The sequence below is a fragment of the Tursiops truncatus genome, chromosome 14 (assembly GCF_011762595.2).
Source record: "Tursiops truncatus isolate mTurTru1 chromosome 14, mTurTru1.mat.Y, whole genome shotgun sequence".
Lineage (NCBI taxonomy): Eukaryota > Metazoa > Chordata > Mammalia > Artiodactyla > Delphinidae > Tursiops > Tursiops truncatus.
This window is the reverse complement of record NC_047047.1, coordinates 63,890,591-63,915,079: the sequence shown is the minus strand read 5'-3', so window position 1 is coordinate 63,915,079 and position 24,489 is coordinate 63,890,591. Positions and strand designations below refer to the sequence as shown.

The window sequence follows — 24,489 nt, the reverse complement described above, 5'->3', positions numbered from 1 at the left end:
ATCAAGTTGAATAGCCATACAGCAGAGAATACCTCAGTTATCAAGAAAATATTTAAAATTACATAAAAGTTATTCTACCCTATTTTTAAATTAAGGAGGTCCACGATCATGTTAACTTGAAATGACAGTAGAATTTCTTAAATTTCCAGACATGCGTTTCCTAAGTAAATCAGGGTTGGCCTAAATAAAATTCTAGAGAGCACCCTCTAGTGGCAAAAAAATGCGATTGCTGAATAGCAGTTTCGTCCTGAGATTGCACACACTGGGCCAATAGTAGCTACCATTTGTTGAGCACTCATTACATTTCAAGGATGTTTTACATAGTAATAAGATAAAGGATTTAATAAAGGCACTTTTCAATGTCATGGAGAGAACAGGGAGTCTTTTATTTCACAGAGGCCAAGCTACACTTTAAGATTTATTTCACTGAGTGTGTTTCTCCCACTCCCCCGTGTATGCCTGAACACGAGGAGGGGCATCCAGCCTTAGCACATTCTCCTGCGCCTTTATTGCACCTGCTTGGAGTTCTTAGCTGTGTGACAAGCTCTATAAGTCATATTTCTCTTTTATTTTCAGCTCAGAGCCCTGAATTTCAAGCTGGCAAAATGAAGAGAGAAGAGAAAAAAAGGAAGCAACACTTGGAGGAAAAAAGAAATAAAGGGGGAACAAACACAGCTCAACACTTTATGAAAATCTTCGTGAGTCTGGGGATCTTTTAATTCAAAAAAATTACTTAACATCCATGATTTGAGAGGCATTTAAACAGCAAAACATGTATATATATGATTATATTTTTCAGTAATGTACATCATCTTCAGATCTTTTGAGTGTCCTGTGTGTTTTATCCTAGTGAATTTCTGCACTTAGCACTACATCTGATAAAACTGGTGCTCATTCTCAAAGGGGTTTGCTAAATATTACCAATGCTGAGTACAAACCTAGACCTACATAGACAAATATCATCATACATTCTAATTATGAATGTTCAGCCCCTTCCCTAAAGAGCCCAAAGTCTCAGCACCCATGCAAGGGTGACCCCTCCACAAGGTTGCAAATTCTGATGTCCATCAGCTGATCAGTCCCAGCTCTTAGCTGGCTCCATGGGTCCAGATCCTCCAACTTTTTAAAGGACACTAGAGAATGCAGAAACCTCCTAATTTTTAAATTTTGGAAACTTTGAATGTAAACAAAAAAAGAAAACCAGACTGGGGCTTCCCTGGCGGCGCAGTGGTTGGGAGTCCGCCTGCTGATGCAGGGGACATGGGTTCGTGCCCCGGTCCGGGAAGATCCCACATGCCGCGGAGCAGCTGGTCCCGTGAGCCATGGCCGCTGAGCCTGTGCGTCCGGAGCCTGTGCTCCGCAACGGGAGAGGCCACAACAGTGAGAGGCCCGCGTACCACAAAAAAGGAAAAGAAAAGAAAAGAAAACCAGACTATGTGAGAAACACTGTCAGAGCCAAACAAAGCAGGTTTTCTGCCTAAAGGTGTCCCTCCGGTTGCAATTTTCAGCCTCTGCTCCCAGGACTTTTGAGAACTGATGTTCAAGGCACCCCTAGGGAACGCCTTCTTGATCAGATCCTGAGGACTGTGATGCAGAAACTCCAGAAGGGAAGAGTTGTTGGGTGCTTCTGAGATGCTTTACCATCATTGTACATGTCTTGTCCAGGCAAACAACATGTGCTCTTATTCGGCGATTTCCTTATCCGACACTCATTATTTGGATATTCCCACCAGTTTCTAAGAATATAAGAATTTGTGGTCTATTGTAAAACACTTTTCTGCTCTTTGTAGTCAACCAGAGTCATCTCTTCTTCTCTGTGGTCATTAAAATCTGACCTTCAATAAAACCCACACCAGTTTTCTGGATTAGCCTATGATATCTCTAACAGGGATTATGGACTCTTCAGGAAGACAGAGGCACTAAGACAATGCACAAATTTGAAATGGGGTCAATGCGTTGTTGCATTTTCAGCAATATGAAGACAGAGCTCCCCTATTAAAAGTCTACGTAATCATTTCACATTTTTCACAGTTAACTAAGGAAAACCCACGTGAGTGCGTTTTCATTTGGAAGAAAAATTGCTCTGGGTCCGTGCAGCTTCAGAATTTAAATCGCTGCGGATCTGTATACGTGTCAAATGTGCACCTTTAATAAATTCTATAAGCACTGCCCTCAACTCAAAACTTTCTCAACTACCGAGCTGTCTTAGATGGATACAGAGCAGGTATAAAGCCACCTGTACTTGGGTCTTTCAAAGAAAAAAATACATAGGGAACTTTGCACTTTCTAGGAGGAATAGCTAAGTAGATGTCTTTGCGTAAAAAAAAGGGCCTTGTTGAAGCTTCAGTAGGAGATCTGGACAGGGAGGATGGGAGGAAACACTAAGCGGGCCCATGCAGAATCCTCAGGCCAGCTGCCAGAACACCAGAGGCCTCCTATTACATATACACGATGGGACTTTTAAAAGTTATAGGTTCAGGGCTTCCCTGGTGGTGCAGTGGTTGAGAGTCCGCCTGCCGATGCAGGGGACGCGGGTTCATGCCCCGGTCTGGGAGGATCCCACATGCCGCGGCGCGGCTGGGCCCGTGAGCCATGGCCGCTGAGCCTGCGCGTCCGGAGCCTGTGCTCTGCAATGGGACAGGCCACAACGGTGAGACGCCCGCATACCGCAAAAAAAAAAAAAAAAAAAAAAGTTATAGGTTCAGCAGCTTGATGGTTTTCAAAAGGATTGTGGGAGCTTTGTTCCCTTTTTATTTGGTTTCTTTAAAAGATGACTGGAATGAGGGCTTTCCGAGACTTGGGGTAGTCCTCAAACATCTTGAGGTAGAATCTAAAAGACAAGAGAGGAATAATTATAAATACAACCAAGCAGTGGTCAACGACTGAGGTTTGATCTGTTTGGAATCCCTGTTACAAACCAGCCTGCAGTTGTTCAGGGTCTGACTCTTCCAGATGGCCATCTATTTATCTTCTTCCTCCCTCCTGCATCCTATCTCTTGTAGATGTTGAAGCTTCTCATGTTGAGAAATAAAAAGTAATAGCCAGAGGACAGCAGTGGTGGCTGCACAATATGATGAGTGTACCTGATGCCACTGGATTATACACTTAAAATTGTTAAAATGGTAGATTTTATGTTATGTATATTTTACCCAATAAAAAATACATCATAGCCAGAGAGAAGTACTCAGTGGATTCAACCGAGAAATACAGGGAACCAGAGACCCCAAAGAGCATAGGCAACGTTAACCCTAGAGAACTGGTCATGTTCCCAGGAAAAATATCCCTTCGTGAGGCCTGGGAAACGCCAAAAAAATGTTACCTTGTATTATAGGTTGAATTGTGTTCCCCCCAAATATATGCTGAAGTTCTAACCCCCAGTTCCTGAGAATGTGACCTTATTTTGGAAATAGGGTCACTGCAAATATAATTTATTAAGATGAGGTCATACTGGAGCAGGGTGGGCCCTTAATCCAATATGACTGGTGTCCTCATGAGAAGGGGAAGAAGAGACACAGAGACACACACACATGGGAGAAGGCCACGTGAAGACAGAGGCAGGGATTAGAGTGAGGCCGCTATAAGCCATGAACACCAAAGACTGCCGGCCACTGCCAGAAGCTAGGAAAAGACAAGGAAGGATTCTTCCCTCGAGCCTCCAGAGAGAGCGTGGCTCTGCCCACACCTTGATTTCAGACTTCTGCCTTCAGAACTGTGAGAGAATAAATTTCTGTTCTTTAAGCCACTCGGTTTGTGGTCATCTATTTCGGCAGCCCAGGGAGACTAATACATCTTGTAAAAAGGCTTTCCCTTTAAGTGACCAGGCTGTTCTCTTACCTAGTTGAAGCTGGCAGCTCTCAAGTTATAATTAAGATGATACACTCTGTTCAAGTACCATAGTTTGAACTGAGGGACAAATAGTATTAATATGTCACAGGAGGTGGCTGGTTTTCCATGCTGTGATTTGGGGTCTGCTGAGCTGCCTCTCACAAACTGCAGTAAGCCCTGTGAAAAGATGCCCTCCGCCCTTCCCTCTGAAGCAGGCTGCCATAATAGGACAGGGCCTCAGTTTGGATTCTGCTGTTGTACTAGCTAGAACCCTCTGGTGGGATTGCTATCCCTCCCCGACCAAGCCCAGTGCAGGCCACCTTCTCAGGGCCCCTCCAACTGCTGGCTGATGCCCTGTCCTCTCCCCTGCCCCTCTGACTCTGGTGGGCAACAGGCCTACCTGAATGGGGGAGAACTATTACACTGACCCCCTTCCAGGCTGGGGACCCTCCGGCGCCCTTCCCCACCAAGCAAAGGAGGGGGTAAGAATAGATCATGAGGAGTTGCTGTTTCATTCATTTCTCACAGGTCTCTGCATAAATTCCACTCCAAGGAAAAGAACACATTCTTATTTAAACCTTCAAAACTTTGAAATTAATCATTAGCGGGACTAAAACACCTATGCAGGAGTATAAGGGGTTCCTTCAGGGTCCTGATTCCAAGCCCGTTCTCTCTTTGGGCATCCATCCCCTCTGTCACCAGTAACCACAGGCTTTCTCTTTCCTCCAGCCCCATTTCAGCAAAGGGATCTGACATTTGCCTTTACAGCCTGATAGCAACTTAGTATGTAACCCTTTCCCTTCCAGTGATACTTTTCCTTAACTCTTTTGTCCCCACCCCATCCCAGGCTCAGGGATTGGGAGGGAGGGAGGGAGGAGTTAGTAAAGCTTTAGGCTAGACCTACAGGGGAATGGGTCTAAACCCCTGCAATTCCCAGCATTCCCCAACAGATGGCACAGTCCTGAAACTGCACCACACAAGTACATAATTGTTGACCCTATCTTCCCAGGAAGCCAGCAATAACATTGGTAATGATTTATGGAGGGTGGAGGTAGAGGAAGGAGGAGAGTACCAAAATAAGCCCTGGTATTACACAGATTCCAAGAAAATAATCCTAGAGTTTCCAGGGCTCTGTGATTACCTGAACAGTTAGCATCAAACCTAGAATTAAAAATAGTAGGCACACTAGGTACAGGGCTAGTACTTTTCCCCAGCGGTTATCCATCCTGGCTGTACCTCAGAATTACCTGTGAAGCTTTGGAAAGTGCAACCTGGGCTCCCACCTATGGAACACACTTGGAGAGATGTGGCGGAAGTGAATTGAAGCATGGAAATGGAATCTACGTCTTGTACCTCCTCTTACCTGTAGCCCACTGCCAAACAGCAGCCATTGCCAGATAAGCCTGATAGGAGGGCACAGAGCCGGGGTCAACTAACTCATGTGGACACCGAGTGCTTCTCTCTGGGAAGCCTTCTTCAACAAGGGGGCATGTGGCTTCCCAAGTCACTTTGGTGCTCCTATCTACCTGGGTTTGGTTTTGCTCATAGAAAGAAAAAAAATTGTTACTGTTACTGCCATCCAGCTAAATTTCAACTTCAGTGAAAATCCAAAAGGTCAGAATTCATCCGTCTGGATAATTGTATCAACCTTACCTTGTTAAAAAAAAAAAATCTCTTCCGTGTCTATATCTGACTCCGTGTGTTAATAAAACCCTGTTTGGAGAAGAAAGCTACATGGATGCTGCCACCTTGATTGAAAAGTTTACCTATGGTGGTGAAAAGCTCGCAGCCCAAGGAAACAAAGTGAGAAAAATGCAAATGCAAGTGCTGGGAGGGACCAAGTGGCCAGGGCATAGCCGATCCATTCAATGATCTCGCCAAGGAAATTGGCTCCAGAAACGTACGTGAACAAGCCACCTGCGTGCAGAAGAATCAACAAGTCAATCATCAGTCCTAGATCAGTGCTGCATTAAAACCCCTGTGCTTTGTTCCAAAATACATAAGGGAACCTAGGATGAATGTGGGGCTGGAGACTGCCTTCAGAGTAATGGGAGTTTGGTGGAATCCTCTTGGGGAGAAGGGAAAACAGCATCAGCATCCTGTAGCCCTCAGAACATCTGGGAATGTTCTGAGGAGTGGCCCCAACTGCTGCATGGGCTCCATCTAAATCTCCAACAACTGCTGGGCTACTGGCTCTGGACAGGACAAGGATGAGGTGCAGGAGGTTGGGGATGGTTTCGTTCTATTAAGCAACATTTCCAGCTACCACTCACTTTCTCACTCCTTCCCTGGACACCCACACAGCACGTCCACCATACACAAGTTAAAAGAACACACCACGTGAAAACAATAACAACCTGAACTGATGTGAGAATTAGTCAGATTCTCCTTTGGCATTTGCCCTCCCACTTCTGCAAAGCAGTACACTCGTTCGAGTTTAAAGTACAGAGTGGGAGCTGCAAGGGTTTTGCCCTACTGGAGGCTGGTGAAGTCTGTTTCTATTGATTTTAAAGATTTCCTTTTCTATCCAACCTCTGTTTCTGACCTCAAAACTGTATCTAGAAATCAACACATTTATAATGTTAGGAAATATATCTACACTCAATATTTCTGCCCCACACTAAACTGGGAAAGTTCCACCCCAAACAATTTTTTCTTTCCATACTTATACAAAGAATATTTTGTTTTTAAGTCATTATCTAACATAACTTAACAGTTGGAGACTAACCTTGGCAATTTCACTTTTAAGAGCTTTCTCTGCTCTTCTCTATTTGTCTAGTTACTGAATGAAGACTTAAAAAATCAAAGCCCCTTAAAGCTATCTTCCTGAAGGATGATATTGCATCAGCAGTTCCTGACCTGTAACTCCCCAGGAGTTAACACTGGCCTACTGCAAAGGGTCTATAAATAGTCTGTGAATATAGCAAATGGTGTATCTCAACCTACAGTATTATTTTTGTTTGATGTAGGTACTGAAAGGATGTTAGCAACATTCAAATTCATTTAAGTGTTACCGAATTCAAAGTAGCTTTGTCATTATTTTTTTAATCAGTGGATATTAGTCTGTGCCAACATCATGTCGTAATTCAGTAATTTTTAAATGTAAATAAAGAGCTGTATTTACATCAAAAAGGGTGAGAGCCATTGACCCACACAAATACCCACCTAAAGATGTTGAAGGATGACTTGGACGAATTCACTCCCACCTGCTTATACTTGTCAACCTCACAGCTTGGTTACTTGGGAACAGTTAGGACTTCAAATATTCTGTACCTTTATCCCTGAAAATGCACTTGTACTTGTTAGACTTCCCATCCTAATTTTTGATTAAGTAAATATGGTTCCCTACACCTTTTAGAACACACGAGTGGCAGGAAATAAACAAATACTACCCCCTGACTACTCACTAGGTAAGTCTAGTGAGACTTATTGAAGAGGACCAATTTGTTGGTCATGCATGATTAGGCTTCATTTGCTAACCTAGGAAGGATCGACACTCTGTACATATGATTGTTAATTTTTTGTGTGAAGTTGACTGGCCATGGGGTGCCCAGATACTTGGTTGACCATTATTTCTGGGTGTGCCCGTGAGGGTGTTTCTGGATAAGATTAACGTTTGAATCAACAGACTGAGTAAAGCAGATTGTCCTCCCCAGGGTTGATGGGCATCCAATCCACTGGAGGCCTGAATAGAACAAAAAACAGGGCAAGGGAGAATTCACGCTCTGTTTTTGAGCTGGGACATTGGTCTTCTCCTGCATTAGGACTGGAACTTACACGGAAGCTCTCCCAGTTCTCAGGCCTTGGGACTCAGACTGGAAATTGCACTGCCTACTCTCTGTGGGCGCCACCTTCTACATGGAAGATCATGGGATTTCTCAGCCTCCATAGTCATGTGAGCCAATTCCTCATAATAAATCTCTTTATTTATCAATGTCTAAATCTATATTCTATTGGTTCTGTTTCTCTGGAGAACCCCAGTACAGCACATAATAATCTTACCTACTGCAACTAAGAGGCAGCCTACTTTCACCCTACCCCAAACCCCTCCCTCCCCCCACCTGCAGGGTATTGTGATCATGAACCTTCCTGGGGGCTCTTCTCTTGAACTTCCAGGTTCAGATGAGGACTGCAAATGTGCTGTGGGATAGGATGGGATGTGGAGAAGTCAGGGACATATTGGGATATATTGTGTCATCTGGGCCCTCTCTGCCCCCTGTCCCTTTGTTACTCATAGTGTAATTCCTGAGACAGGCTCTCAAGGAGGAGTGGGAATCTGGAGGGCAGGGGAGACATTACCTTGTGGAATCCTATAGATGATTTCTCCAGGCTTCCTGAGCTGGCGCAATATATAGTCACTATGAATGTTGATTCCCATTCCCAAGATAAATAAGAAGACACCTTGGCAAAGAAGAGAGGGAGAAGTTAAGAATATATCCTGTTTTTGGTGTTTTTCTCACAATCTAAAGTTTTTGTCGTTGCTGTTGTTTTTCTAAAAATGAAGGGAAGGGCATTTGACTTCGAATTTTAAGAATGAAACTAAGGCAAAAAAGGGGGGGAGGGGGCAACTAACCCTGGTCCTAAACTTGAATGAAGGGTCTGTGCTGTTTCATAAACCAAAGGGCTGAAAATGCACAGTGTCATGTGATAGAGGCAAGCGGGAAAGGAGAGAGGGAGGCCCTACCATCATGCAATACTTAAATAAGTAAATAAACAAATAAATGAATGAATAAATAGCAAGCTTTCAGCCCATTCACAGATAATCAAAACATGGTCGGCAAACTCAACAGCCAACTCTAATCCCTTCTCCTTTGCCACCCCCACTACAGAGGCTGAGAGACGGTCTTGTGACCTAGTTCTGCCAAGAGGATGTAAAGGGAAGTCTTCTGGAGGTTTCCTTGGAAATCTTTTGCTTTTCTGATAAAGGGGGCTAAATGGGACCAGTGTCTCTATGGCCTCCCTCTTCCTTTGTTGCCAGATGCGATGCCTTGAGCTACAGGAAATGTCTTGCAACCATGACGTGACTGTGATGAGGACTAGAAGTAAATATTCTCACAACAGTGGAGCAGAAAGTGCCTGGGATCTTAATGACACCAGCAAGCAGCTGAAGGAATGCAGAAGCCACCTACCTTTGGACAATCTTGTTATGTAGGAAATATAAATTCTTAATTATTTCACTAAGAGTTGGGTTTCTGTGACTTATTGCTGAGAGCACTACTAACTGATATACCCACGCTCATGGAAGTAATTGGAGAGCTTGGCACCTAGCAAACTGTTTTCCACCACGGCCAGTTCACACACACACTCCCTTTCCCCATTCACAGGTACAGAAAGGGCCCTGGTCTGAGATGAGGAGAGCTGGGGTCAGGGATGCTATGTATTACGTCCCAATGGGCCCAGAATCACTCACTGTTCCACACAGACGCCCAACCCCAGCTCTCAGCCAAGTGTATTTGTGCTGATCAAAATACATCAGGCAGAGGACTTCCCTGGTGGCGCAGTGGTTAAGAATCTGCCTGCTAGTGCAGGGGACATGGGTTCGATCCCTGGTCCGGGAAGATCCAACATGCCGCAGAGCAACTAAGCTCGTGTGCCACAACTACTGAGCCCGTTCACCACAACTACTGAAGCCTGTGTGCCCCAGAGCCCATGTGCCGCAACTACTGAGCCCACATGCTGCAACTACTGAAGCCTGGGCACCTAGAGCCCATGCTCTGCAACAAGATAAGCCAGCACAATGAAAAGCCCGTGCACTGCAACTAAGAGTAGCCCCCGTTTGCCACAACTAGAGAAAGCACACACGCAGCAACGAAGACCCAACGCAGCCAAAAATAAAAATATAATAAAATAAATTTAAAAAAAACAAAATACATCAGGCAAGAACAGTTGAATTAAAAACAGTCACATCTACTCTCACCTCATTTGCTATGATATGAAATAATGATTGTTAATGTTGTCTTGTCAAAAGATTATTAGCCTGGAAGAAAGGAAACCTGGGAAGGGACACCAGTGGAGGGAGGACAAGGGGGTGGGAGAGGGAGGGGAGATAGCATGCACAGCAGTGGAAAAGCAGGCACCTTAGATTCGATGTCTGTGTGTCCTTGGACAAGTCACTTAACCTCTCTCAGCCTCACTTTTCTTATCTGTAAAATGTAGATTCCAACAGTACCTATCTTAAAAGGATGGTATGAGACTCATTCATGTGTTGATTCTTTGATTCATTTATTCAGATAACATGTGTTGAGTTCTTACTATGTACCAAGCACTGTCCTAAACACCAGGGATATAGTAGTGAGAAAAACAGTCAAGGTGTCTGTTCTCATAGAGCTTACATTTCAGTGGAGAAACACAGAAATGAATTAAAATAATGAAAAATTTTAAATCACATAATATCACTACAAAGCAGAAAATCAAAGTAGGATAAGGAGATAAAAAAGAATGAATTGGGGTGGGGAGGAAGTATCTCTACTTTAGATGAGGTCAATAGGGAAAGCTTTTCTGAAGATCTGGCATCTGTCCTATGATTTGAATAATGAGAATACAAAGATCTGAGGAAGAGCATTCTGGTAGAGGGACTAACAGATGCAAAGGTCCTGAGGCTAGTATAGGTTTAGCATGTCTAAGAAACAGAAGGAAGGTGCTACAGTTAATGCTTTAAGATAGATGGTGGGGGGGGCGGGGTGGTGGTGGTAATGAGGAGATGAGAAGAGGATGGAACTTTCAAAATCCCATCAAGCTCTACAGGATATGGTGAGAAGTGTGGATTTTTAACTGCAACAGGAAGCCGATGGCAGGTTTTAAGCAGGGGAGAATAGGATCTGATGTCAGTTTATTATCATTACAAAAGAAGTATATACGTTTTGTGGAAGATGAAATGCTAATTAGCAGAAATAAGAAAACCAAGACACTTTGTTCCTACCACCCAAGAACTACCACCATTAAACACTTTGGTGCATGTCCTTCCACATCTTCATCTTAGGCATATTCCAATTTCCTCCAACGTCCCCAGAATACCACTTCTAGCTGGTTCGTGTAAACCAAAGTCCAATATAGGACCACACCCGACATCTGGTCATTACATCCTTTAAGGCCATTTTCATCTAGCCCAGACCCCTGTCTTTTTTTTTTTTTTTTAGGACACTGACTTCTTAAAAAGACCAGACAGTGGTCCCTCGGAAAGCCCCCCTTTCTAGATAAGACTGGCTTACTTCCTCACGGTGGCATCTAACTTATTTTACTCTTTGTATTTCCTGTAAACTGGCATAAATCATTTTCTTGTGTGGTTATGGGACCAGTTTAATAACTATACAGTTAGGTACATTTATTTATCTGTTCTCAGTGTTGAGCAACTTTCATTTGGATTTTTAATTAAGTTATGAAGTTTCACGATTCAAAGGACAAAACTGTATTAAAAGAAAATTTCTGCCCACCATTCCATTCTCTTTACCCCAAACCCTACAGATACCCTTTTTAAAAACAGTTTCTCTTTTAGCAGTCCAATAGTTCCTCCTCCAATTTTTTACACAAACAGCAGCACACTATACACACTGTGCACACTTTATGTTTATTTAACCTCATGCTCTAGGGATGTCTCCAGACGAGCACAGAGACAGTCCTTGCTTTTGGTCTGCTTTGTTTTTGTGGCCCAGAATACTCCACTGGGTACATGTACCAGCATTCGTACAACTAATCCTCTGGCCATTCGTGTGTTCAAATGTTCCCTCTGACCGCTGTGTGGAGAAGGAGCTACTGAGGGTCAGGACTGGAAGTAGGATGTTTAGCTTGAAGGTCACCGTGGCAGTCCAGGCAAGAGGTCATCCTGGCTCAGACCAGGATGAAGTTAGTGCAGTCATGGAGAGCTGAGTTCAGTCAGCACATGTTTTAGAACTAGAGGCAGCTGTACTAAGCTGATGGAGGGAACGTGATATGTGATGTAAGGAGAGGGATTAAGGATAATCTCTGCCTTTTTCCTTTGAGCCAAAAGAATGTACAAACAGTTGAACCTTTACTTTAGTAAAGAACTTTAGCTCCTCTTGCAGATAATGAAAAACATTCAATGGTCAGTGTTTTCTACTATTTTGGATAGGTGGTCAGGAAAAGTCTCTCTGAGGAGGTGTGAATTAATAGAGACCTAAATAAAGGGAGGGAGCAAGCTCCCCGAGTATACAGGGACTGAGCATTCTACACAGAGGGTGCAGACTGTACGACAGCTCTGGAGCAGGACAAACTTGAGTATTCCAGGTCCAGCAGGAAAGCCACTGAAGCTACAGCACAGTGAGATGGATGGAGATAGGAAATGAAGTCAGGAAATGGGGCAAGCCAAGAACATTTGGGTTTCGTAAGCAGTGGTAAGAAATTTGTATTTTATCCTGAGAGTAACAGAAATGCATTGGAGGGTTTTGAGATGGGTAATGACACGATGTTTTTCAAAGATCTCTCAGGCTGCTATACAGAGAAAAGACCAGGGTGGAGGCGGTCGTGGGGTTGGGGTGGGGGGAATGGAATCCTTGGAAGGTTATTGCAGTAGGATAGGGAGAGGTAATGGTGATTTAGCCTGTGGGAAGGGGTGTTAACTGGGGTATGGGTGAGAAGTAGTCAGATTCACTTACCCAAGCTAAACCGTATGTCTGTGTACCACTCAGCAGGGTATTCAGCACAGTAAACCAGATAGTAGCCTTGGAGGAGTCCATTTCCCATGCAGAAGACAAAGCCTCTGAAAAGGAATACAACTGGAAACGGCCTCCCTCTAGTGAGCAGTGAGTAAACAAATGTCCTAGGGTATATGGGGGAGAAAGGTCAGGATCCATTGTTAAAAAAAAAAAAATCAATCACTGAGATGAAGCAACAGGCAATCACATCAAACCCATTTTTAAAAACCATTTCCCTTAAATGTATGCAATGAAAGGACATTATTATCTGGTTCTAGAGCAATCATTTAGGCTATTTGTCTTGTTTCATTAAAATGCACAGTAGCCACCATGCACTTCAAGCCACAACAGCCTTGAAAGGTAAATTTCATCCTTATAAATTTAGTTAGTAAATTCAATCCTATAAACACAGGACTGGAGATCAGCTTTACATGGATCTAGAAGTGAAATCCAGATTATACTGGAAGAAAGATAAAGCCAGGCTTAACCCATGTAGCAGCGGAATGGAATTGTGATAGGAGTCGTTCAGACATATGTGGCTTTCCATATGTCTCTCTAATATGATTTAATTACTGATATTGTAGCATTCCCTAGAAGGTGGGCTGCAGAACCCCTTGAGAAAAGTGAGAGATTCCTTTAAATGCAAGGAGCTATGAATCTAGAGGAATCTAGGAAGACGTTAAAAAATATAAATAATGTCAAAATTAAAATTTGCCCAAGATATAATGCTAAATACTAGACAGCAAACTATGTCCTGTTTTTGATTTTTCTTCTTTTATCGTGCAATATAACCATCATACAGGAAAGTTCATAAACCTATGTGAATAGTTTAATGAATTACTATCAAATAAATACCCATAATGTCACTAACCCAAGTCAAGAAATGGAATATTGCCATCACCCGGAAGCCTCCTATGGGTCCCTCCTGTTCACAGTGCCACCATTACCCCAGAGGTCACCACCATCCTGATTCCTGTAATAATCATTTCCTTTTGCTTCTTTACAATTTTACCTCATTTGTATGCATCCCTAAAAACATAGTTTATTTTGCTCATATTTAATTCCATATGAAAGGAAACTCATCATGTTTCTAAGACTCAAGCATGTTGTTGTGGATGGCTATAGTTCATTTATTTTCATTGTTGTATATTATTGTCATGTATGAATATACCACATGTGCTTATCTATTCTACTTTGATGAATATTTGAGTTCCTTCCATAGTGTTTTACTTACGCAAAGATAATTTTCCCAACCCACACACAAATGGTCACCTTATTTTTGATAAAGGAGGCAAGAATATACAGTGGAGAAAAGACAGCCTCTTCAGTAAGTGGTGCTGAGAAAACTTGACAGCTACAATGTAAAAGAATGCAATTAGCACACTCCCTAACACAATACACAAAAATAAACTCAAAGTGGATTAAAGACCTAAATGTAAGGCCAGACACTATCAAATTCTTAGAGGAAAACATAGGCAGAACACTCTATGACATAAATCACAGCAAGATCCTTTTTGACCCACCTCCTAGAGAAATGGAAATAAAAACAAAAATAAACAAATGGGACCTAATGAAACTTCAAAGCTTTTGCACAGCAAAGGAAACCAAAAGGCAACCCTCAGAATGGGAGAAAATATTTGCAAATGACAAGGGATTAATTTCCAAAATTTACAAGCAGCTCGTGCAGCTCAATAACAAAAAAACGAACAACCCAATCCAAAAATGGGCAGAAGACCTAAATAGACATTTCTCCAAAGAAGATATACAGACTGCCAACAAACACATGAAAGGATGCACAACATCATTAATCATTAGAGAAATGCAAATCAAAACTACAATGATATATCATCTCACACCAGTCAGAATGGCCATCATCAAAAAATCTAGAAACAATAAATGCTGGAGAGGGTGTGGAGAAAAGGGAACACTCTTGCACTGCTGGTGGGAATGTGAATTGGTACAGCCACTATGGAGAACAGTATGGAGGTTCATTAAAAAACTACAAATAGAACTACCATATGACCCAGCAATCCCACTGCTGGGCATATACTCTGAGAAAACCATAATTCAAAAAGAGTCATGTACCAAAATGTTTATTGCAGCTCTATTTACAATAGCCCGGAGATGGAAACAACCTAAGTGTCCATCATTGGATGAACGGATAAAGAAGATGTGGCACATATATACAATGGAATATTACTCAGCCATAAAAAGAATTGAAATTGAGCTATTTGTAATGAGGTGGATAGACCTAGAGTCTGTCATACAGAGTGAAGTAAGTCAGAAAGAGAAAGACAAATACCATATGCTAACACATATATATGGAATTTAAGGGAAAAAAATGTCATAAAGAACCTAGGGATAAGACAAGAATAAGGACACAGACCTACCAGAGAACGGACTTGAGGATATGGGCAGGGGGATGGGTGAACTGTGACAAAGCGAGAGAGAGGCATGGACATATATACACTACCAAATGTAAGGTAGATAGCTAGTGGGAAGCAGACTCATAGCACAGGGAGATCAGCTCGGTGCTTTTTGACCACCTGGAGGGGTGGGATGGGGAGGGTGGGAGGGAGGGAGATGCAAGAGGGAAGAGATATGGGAACATATGTATATGTATAACTGATTCACTTCGTTATAAAGCAGAAACTAACACACCAGTGTAAAGCAATTATACCCCAATAAAGATGTTAAAAAAAAAGAAAAAGAAAAAAAAGAATGCTCAACATCATTAATCATTAGATAAACAGAAATCCAAACTACAATGAGATATCATCTCACACCAGTTAGAATGGCCATCATCAAAAAATCTACAAACAATAAATGCTGCAGAAGGTGTGGAGAAAAGGGAACCCTCTTGCACTGTTGGTGGGTGGTGCACTGTTGCACTGTAAATTGATACAGCCACTATGGAGGTCCTTAAAGAGCAAGAAATAGAACTGCCATATGACCCAGCAATCCCACTACTGGGCATATACCCTGAGCAAACCATAATTCAAAAAGAATCATGTACCAAAATGTTCATTGCAGCTCTATTTACAATAGCCAGGACATGGAAGCAACCTAAGTGCCCATCAGGAGATGAATGGATAAAGAAGATGTGGCACATATATACAATGGAATACTACTCAGCCATAAAAAGAAACAAAATTGAGTTATTTGTAGTAAGGTGGATGGACCTAGAGTCTGCCATACAGAGTGAAGTAAGTCAGAAAGAGAAAAATAAATACCATATGCTAACACACATATATGGAATCTAAGAAAAAAAAATGGTCATGGAGGACCTAGTGGCAAGATGGGAATAAAGACATAGATGTACTAGAGAATGGACTTGAGGATACGGGGAGCGGGAAGGGTAAGCTGGGACAAAGTGAGAGAGTGGCATGGACATATATACACTGATAGCTAGTGGGAAGCAGCCACATGGCACAGGGAGATCAGCTCGGTGCTTTGTGACTACCTAGAGGGGTGGTATAGGGAGTGTGGGTGGAGACACAGGAGGGAAGAGATACGGGGACATATGTATATGTATAACTGCTTCACTTTGTTATAAAGCAGAAACTAACACACCATTGTAAAGCAATTATACTACAATAAAGATGTTAAAAAACAAAAGCTAAGGAAGAATATAAACAGGTCATGCAGCTCAGTATTACAAAAACAAACAACCCAATCCAAAAATGGTCAGAAGACCTGAATAGACATTTCTCCAAAGAAGACATACAGATGGCCAAGAGGCATATGAAAAGCTTCTCAACGTCACTAATTATTAGAGTAATTCAAATCAAAATGACTATGAGGTATCACTTCACACCAGTTAGAATGGGAATCATCAGAAAATCTACAAACAACAAATGCTAGAGAGGGTGTGGAGAAAAGGGAACCCTCTTGCACTGTTAGTGGGAATGTAAATTGATACAGCCACTATGGAGAACAGTATAGAGGTTTCCTAGAAAACTAAAAATAGAACTAACATACGACGCAGCAATCCCACTACTCAGCATATACCCAGAGAAAACCATAATTCAAAAAGACATATGCACCCCAATGTTTATTGCAGCACTCTTTACAATAGCCAGGTCATGGAAACAACCTAAATGCTCATCGACCGACAAATACATAAAGAAGACGTGGTAAATATATACAATGGAATATTACTCAGCCATAAAAAGGAATGAAATTGGGTCATTTGTAGAGATGTGGATGGACCTGAGACTGTCATACAGAGTGAAGTAAGTCAGAAAGAGAAAAATAAATACCGTATGCTAACTCATATATGTGGAATCCAGAAAAGTGGAACAGTTGAACTTGTTTGCAAGGCAGAAATAAAGACACAGATGTAGAGAACAAATGTATGGACACCAATGGGGAAAGTGGGTATGTGTGGGGGTTTGTGTGGGATGAATTGGAAGTTTGGGATTGACATATATATACTAATATGGATAAAATAGATAACTAATAGGAACATGCTGTGTAAATTAAATAATAAATAAAATTAAATTTAAAAAAGCTAAGGAGAAAAAAATAGATATATTGGACTTCATCAAAATTAAGAACTTTTGTACAGCAAAGAACATTATTAAGAAAGTAAATTGACAATCTACAGAATGGGAGAAAATGTTTTCAAAGCAGTATCTGATTATGGGTTTATATCCAGGTGTACAAAGAACTACAACACAACAACAAAGACAAACAACTCAATTAAAAGGGCAACGGATTTGAATAGACATTACTCCAAAAAAGATAAACAAATGTTCAATAAGCAAATGAAAGGATGCTCGACATCTTTAGAGATTAGGAAAATGTCAACCAAAACCATAATGATATACCACTTTAAGGCAACTAGGAGGGCTATAATTTAAACAAAAAAGAAAAGAACAAGTGTTGGTGAGGAGAAATTAGAACTACTATACATTGTTGGTGGGAATGTAAAATGGTGTAGCCACTTCAAAAAAACCAGCCTGACAGTTCCTCATAAAGTTAAACAGAGTTACCATATGACCCAGAAATTCCACTCCTAGGTATCTACCCTGGATAAATGAAAATGTATGTTAATACAAAACTTGTACACAAATGTTCATAGCAGCATTATTCATAGTAGCCAAAAAAATAGAAACAATGTCCATCAACTGATGAATAAACAAAAATGTTATAAATCCATACTGATGGCATATTATTAAACTATAAACCACATGGATGAACCTTGAAAACAGTATGTTAGGTGAAAGAAGCTATATATTTTATGATTCCATTTATATGAAATATGCAGAATAGGCAAGTCCTTAGAGACAGAAAGTAGATTGAAGGTTGGCAGGGGATGGGGAATTAAGGAATGGGGAGTGACTGTTACCAGGTACAGGACTTCTTTTTGGGGTGATGAAAATATTCCGTAATTAGATAGTGGTAATGATTGCACAATTTTTTGGATATACTAAAAACCAGTGAATTGTACATTTAACATGGTGCATTTTATGATATGTGAGTTACATCTCCATTTTTTAGGTTAAGTAAGAGAAAATTCTGGCAGTGGAGCCCAGAGGTTAAATTGTAGGGCCTCTTCCACTTACCAGATGGATGACCCTGTCACTTAACTTCAGTACGTCTGTTTCTTCCTCTGCTCATTTCATAGCATTGTAAGGATTAAGTGAATTAATATACTCAAAGTGCTTAGAACAGGACAAATAATAAAAGCTGATTAAATATGTTATTTTTGTAAACATTATCTTTATTAGGTTGTAGTTGACATTACTCTTCTATTCAGGTACAGGATGTTCCTTTCCACATATTTGGGTCTTTTTTTGTGCGTCCCTCAAAAGGTTTTAAAGTTTTTTCATATATATTTTGCACATTTTTAATGTTTAAACCCAAGGGTTTTTTAAAAGGTTTTAAAAAGGTTTTCTTCTTTTTAAAATTGTGTTACTGTAAATAGGATTTTCCATTTACATCTGTAACTGTTATACATATACAAGATGGCCTTTAACTTTAATTTTGTTCCCAGCCACATCCTGAACTCCCTTATTATTTATAATACTTTTTCAGTATATTTTCCAGGTCTATCAGCATCTGCAAATGTTACATTCCGCTCTTTAAAAAGAATCTGGAAGCATTTGTTCTTTGACCATGCTCTGGAATGACATAAATAGCACCAGAATTACCCATATTTAAATATTTGGTAGAAGCCCTTTGTGAAATCTACCTTGGACTGTATTATTGGGAGGAGGAGTTGTTCATATTGATCATATTTCTATTTCTCTCATGGTAATCGGTTTGTTTAGATTATCTATGCCTTCTGGGGCATCCTAATAAATTCTAGAAAATTTATATTTTCATAGAAAATCATGCATGTTATTCAAGTTTTTGAATGCATCTGTAAAAAACTAAGATAGTATTTTATGACACTTTTAAACTTCAGTATATTTGCTTATTACTCCATCACCACAAGTATTCTACATGCTGTCTTTTCATAGCCACAGATGTATGCCTACCCATTTCTGACCCCTGATAACCACTAATCTGTTATCCCTTTCCATAGTTTTATCATTTCAAGAATATTACGTAAATGGACTCATAAATATGTAACCTTTGAAATCAGCTTTCTTCACTCAGCATCTCTCTCTCGAGATTCATCCAAGCCCTAAGATACATTTGTTAGTGAAAAAAGAAAGCTGTAAAATAGTATCTAAAATTTGGCCCCTTTTCATAATCAAGAAAGGGAAATAAGAATATATGTACAGATTTGCTTATTTTTATAAAAGCTTTATTGAGATAAAATTAACATACCTAAAATTCACCTTTTAAAGTGCACAATTCAGTGTTTTTTAGTATATTCACAAAGCTGTGTAGCCATCACCACTATCTAATTCCAGAACATCTTCATTACCACAAAAAGAGGCTCCATACCTAGTGGCAGTCAACCCCAATTTCCCCCACTCCCTAGCCCCTGGAAACCAGCAATCTATTGCTAATATCTGTCTGAAAGGATTAGCCTGTTCTGAATATTTCATATAAATGGAATTATATAATATGTGGTCTTTTGTGACTGACTTCTTTCATTTAGCATAATGTTTTCAAGGGTCATCCATGTTGTATCACTACTTAATTTCATTTTTATAGCCAAATAATAGTTAATTGTATGGATATATGACATTTTGTTTACCCATTTGTCAGTTGATAGAAATTTGGGTTGTTTCCACTTTTTTTTTAACATCTTTATTGGAGTACAATTGCTTTACAATGTTGTGTTACTTTCTGCTGTATAACAAAGTGAATCAGCTATATGTATACATATATCCCCATATCCCCTCCCTCTTGCATCTCCCTCCCACCCTCCCTATCCCACCCCTCTAGGTGGTCACAAAGCACAGAGCTGATCTCCCTGTGCTGTGCAGCTGCTTCCCACTAGCTATCTATTTTACATTTGGTAGTGTATATATGTCTATGCTACTCTCTCACTTTGTCTCAGGTTACCCTTCCCCCTCCCTGTGTCCTCAAGTGCATTCTCTACATCTGCGTCTTTATTCCTGTCCTGCCCCTAAGTTCATCAGAACCTTTTTCTTTTTCTTTTAGATTCCATGTATATATATGTTAGCATACGGTATTTGTTTTCTCTTTCTGACTTACTTCACTCTGTATGACAGACTCTAGGTCCATCCACCTCACTACAAATAACTCAATTTCGTTTCTTTTTATGGTTTAGTAATATTCCATTGTATATATATGTCACATCTTCTTTATCCATTCACCTGTCAATGGACACTTAGATTGATTCCATGTCCTCGCTACTGTAAATAGTGCTGCAGTGAACATTGTGGTATGTGTCTCTTTCTGAATTATGGTTTTCTCAGGGTATATGACCAGTAGTGGAAATTTTTGATGATGGCCATTCGAACTGGTGTGAGGTAATACCTCACTGTAGTTTTGTTTTTTGGTTTTTGGGTTTTTTTTGCGGTACGCGGGCCTCTCACTGTTGTAGCCTCTCCCGTCGCGGAGCACAGGCTCCGGATGCGCAGGCTCAGCAGCCATGGCTCACGGGCCCAGCCTCTCTGCGGCATGTGAGATCTTCCTGGACTGGGGCACGAACCCATGTCCCCTGCATCAGCAGGCGGATTCTCAACCACTGCGCCACCAGGGAAGCCCCTCATTGTAGTTTTGATTTGCATTTCTCTAATGATTACTGATGTTGAGCATCCTTTCATGTGTTTCCTGACAATCTGTATATCTTCTTTGGAGAAATGACTTTTTAAGTCTTCTGCCCGTTTTCGGATTGGGTTGTTTGTTTTTTTGACATTGAGCTGCATGAGCTGCTTGTAAATTTTGGAGATTAATCCATTGTCTGTTGCTCCGTTTGGAAATATTTTCTCCCATTCTGAGGGTTGTCTTTTCATCTTGTTTATGGTTTTCTTTGCTGTGCAAAAGCTTTTAAGTATCATTAGGTCCCATTTGTTTATTTTTGTTTTCATTTCCATTTCTCTAGGAGGTGGGTCAAAAAGTATCTTGCTGTCATTTATTTCATAGTGTTATACCTATGTTTACCTCTAAGAGTTTTATAGTGTCTGGCCTTACATTAGGGTGTTTAATCCAATTTGAGTTTATTTTTGTCTATGGTGTTAGGAAGAGTTCTAATTTCATTCTTTTACATGTAGCTGTCCACTTTTCCCAGCACCACTTATTGAAGAGGCTGTCTTTTCTCCATTGTATATTCTTGCCTCCTTTATCAAAGATAAGGTGACCATATGTGCATGGGTTTATCTCTGGGGTTTCTATCCTGTTCCATTGATCTGTATTTATGTTTTTGTGCCAGTACCAAACTGTCTTGATTACTGTAGCTTTGTAGTATATTCTGTAGTCAGGGAGCCTGATTCCTCCAGCTCCGTTTTTCTTTCTCAAGATTGCTTTGGCTATTCGGGGTCTTGTGTGTTTCCATACAAATTGTGAAATTTTTGTTCTACTTCTGTGAAAAAGGCCAGTGATAGTTCGATAGGGATTGCATTGAATCTGTAGGTTGCTTTGGGTAGTAGAGTCATTTTCACAATATTGATTCTTCCAATCCAAGGACATGGTATATATCTCCACCAGTTTGTATCATCTTTAATTTCTTTCATCAGTGTCTTATAGTTTTCTGCATACAGGTCTTTTGTCTCCTTAGGTGGGTTTATTGCTAGGTATTTTATTCTTTTTGTTGCAATCATAAATGGGAATCTTTCCTTAATTTCTCTTTCAGATTTTTCATCATTAGTGTATAGGAATGCCAGAGATTTCTGTGCATTAATTTTGTATCCTGCTACTTTACCAAATTCATTGATTAGCTCTAGTAGTTTTCTGGTAGCATCTTTGGGATTCTCTATGTATAGTATCATGTCATCTGCAAACAGTAACAGCTTTACTTCTTCTTTTCCGATTTGGATTCCTTTTATTTCTTTTTCTTCTCTGATTGCTGTGGCTAAAACTTCCAAAATTATGCTGAATAATAGTAGTGAGAGTGCACAACCTTGTCTTGTTCCTGTTCTTAGAGGAAATGGTTTCAATTTCTCACCACTGAGAACGACGCTGGCTGTGGGTTTGTCATATATGGCCTTTATGATGTTGAGGTACGTTCCCCCTATGGCTACTTTCTAGAGAGTTTTTATCATAAATGGGTGTTGAATTTTGTGGAAAACTTTTTCTGCATCTATTATATGGTTTTTATCCTTCAATATGTCAATATGGTGTATCACATTGATGATTTGTGTATACTGAAGAATCCTTGCATTCCTGGGGTAAACCCCACTTGATCATGCTGTATGATCCTTTTAATGTGCTGTTGGATTCTGTTTCCTAATATTTTGTTGAAGATTGTTGCATCTATGTTCATCAGTGATATTAGCCTGTACTTTTCTTTTTTGGGACATCTTTGTCTGGTTTTGGTATCAGGGTGATGGTGGCCTCGTAGAATGAGTTTGGGAGTGTTCCTCCCTCTGCTAATTTTAGAAGAGTTTGAGAAGAATAGGTGTTAGCTCTTCTCTAAATGTTTGATAGAATTCGCCCATGAAGTCATCTCGTCCTGGGCTTTTGTTTTTTGCAAGATTTTTAATTACAGTTTTAATTTCAGTGCTTCTGATTGGTCTGTTTATACTTTGTATTTCTTCCTGGTTCAGTCTGGGAAGGTTGTGCTTTTCTAAGAATTTGTCCATTTCTTCCAGGTTGTCCATTTTATTGGCATAGCGTTGCTTATAGTAATCTCTCATGATCCTTTTATTTCTGCAGTGTCAGTTGCTACTTCTCCTTTTTCATTTCTACTTTTATTGATTTGAGTCTTCTCCTTTTTTTTCGAGATGAGTCTGGCCAATGGTTTATCAATTTTGTTTATCTTCTCAAATAACCAGCTTTTAGTTTTATTGATCTTTGTTATTGTTTCCTTCATTTCTTTTTCATTTATTTCTGATCTGATGTTTATGATTTCTTTCTTTCTGCTTATTTTGGGGGGGTTTTGTTCTTCTTCTCTAATTGCTTTAGGTCTAAGGTTGGGTTGTTTATTTGAGATGTTTCTTGTTCCTTGAGGTAGGATTGTATTGCTATAAAGTTCCCACTTAGAACTCCTTTTGCTACATCCCATTGGTTTTGGGTCACTGTGCTTTCACTGTCATTTGTTTCTAGGTATATTTTGATTTCCTCTTTGATTTTTTCAGTTATTTCTTAGTTATTTAGTAGCGTATTTTTTAGCCTTTCATGTGTGTTTGTGGTTCTTTTTTTACAGTTTTTTTCCTGTAATTGATATCTAGTGTCAAAGGGTTGTGGTCGGCAAAGATATCTTGATACGATTTCAATTTTCTTAAATTTATCAAGGCTTGATTTGTGACCCAAGACATGACCTATCCTGGAGAATGTTCCATGAGCATTTGAGAAGAAAGTGTATTCTGTTGTTTTTGGATGGAATGTCCTATAAATATCAATTAAGTCCATCTTGTCTAATGTGTCATTTAAAGCTTGTGTTTCCTTATGTATTTTCATTGTGGACAATCTTTCCATTGGTAAAAGTGGGGTATTAAAGCCCCCTACTATTATTGTGTTACTGTCGATTTCCCTTTTATGGCTGATAGCATTTGCCTTATGTATTGACATGCTCTATGTTGGGTGCATAAATATTTACAATTGTTATATCTTCTTCTTGGATCGATCCCTTGATCATTATGTAGTGTCCTTCCTTGTCTCTTGTAACGTCCTTTATTTTAAAGTCTATTTTATCTGATATGAGAATTACTACTCCAGCTTTCTTTTGATTTCCATTTGCATGGAATATCTTTTTTCAATCCCTTCACTTTCAGTCTGTATGTGTCCCTAGGTGTGAAGTGGGTCTCTTTTAAACAGAGACAGCATACATACGGTCTTGTTTTTGTGTCCATTCAGCCAGTCTATGTCTCTTGGCAGGAGCATTTAATCCATTTACATTTAAGGTAACTATTGATATATATGTTCTTATTATCATTTTCTTAATTGTTTTGGGTTTGTTTCTACATGTATGTCTTTTCCTTCTCTTGTGTTTCCTGCCTAGAGAAGTTCCTTTAGCATTTTTTGTAAAACATGTTTGGTGGTGCTGATTTCTCTTAATGTTTGCTTGTCTGTAAAGTTTTTAATTTCTGCATTGAATCTGAATGAGATCCATGCTGGGTAATCTTGATTGTAGGTTTTTCTCCTTCATCACTTTAAATACGTCCTGCCACTTCCTTCTGGCTTGCAGAGTTTCTACTGAAAGATCAGCTGTTAACCTTATGGGGATTCTTTTGTATGTTATTTGTTGCTTTTCCCTTGCTTTTAATATTTTTTCTTTGTATTTAATTTTTGATAGTTTGATTAATATGTGTCTTGGCATGTTTCGCCTTGAATTTATCCTGTATGGGAGTCTCTGCACTTCCTGGACTTGATTGACTATTTCCATTCCCATGTTAGGGAAGTTTTCAAGTATAATCTCTTCAAATATTTTCTCAGACTCTTTCTTTTCCTCTTCTTCTGGAACCCCTATAATTTGAATGTTGCTGCA

At 40.1% G+C, this 24,489-nt stretch overlaps 1 protein-coding gene across 1 annotated transcript in view; it reads right to left on the bottom strand.

Annotated features, from left to right (window-relative positions):
* Positions 1–379: 379 nt before the first annotated feature.
* The window catches only part of SRD5A2 (steroid 5 alpha-reductase 2), a 55,669-nt gene continuing 31,559 nt past the window's right edge, over positions 380–24,489 (bottom strand). Inside the window, exons 2-5 of the mRNA XM_004325095.4 lie at positions 12,435–12,598; positions 8,125–8,226; positions 5,592–5,742; positions 380–2,830 (exon numbers count right to left, since the gene is read on the bottom strand). Of these exons, the coding sequence (XP_004325143.1) occupies positions 2,764–2,830; positions 5,592–5,742; positions 8,125–8,226; positions 12,435–12,598 (484 nt within the window). The 3' untranslated portion in view covers positions 380–2,763. The remainder of the gene's footprint in view (positions 2,831–5,591; positions 5,743–8,124; positions 8,227–12,434; positions 12,599–24,489) is intronic.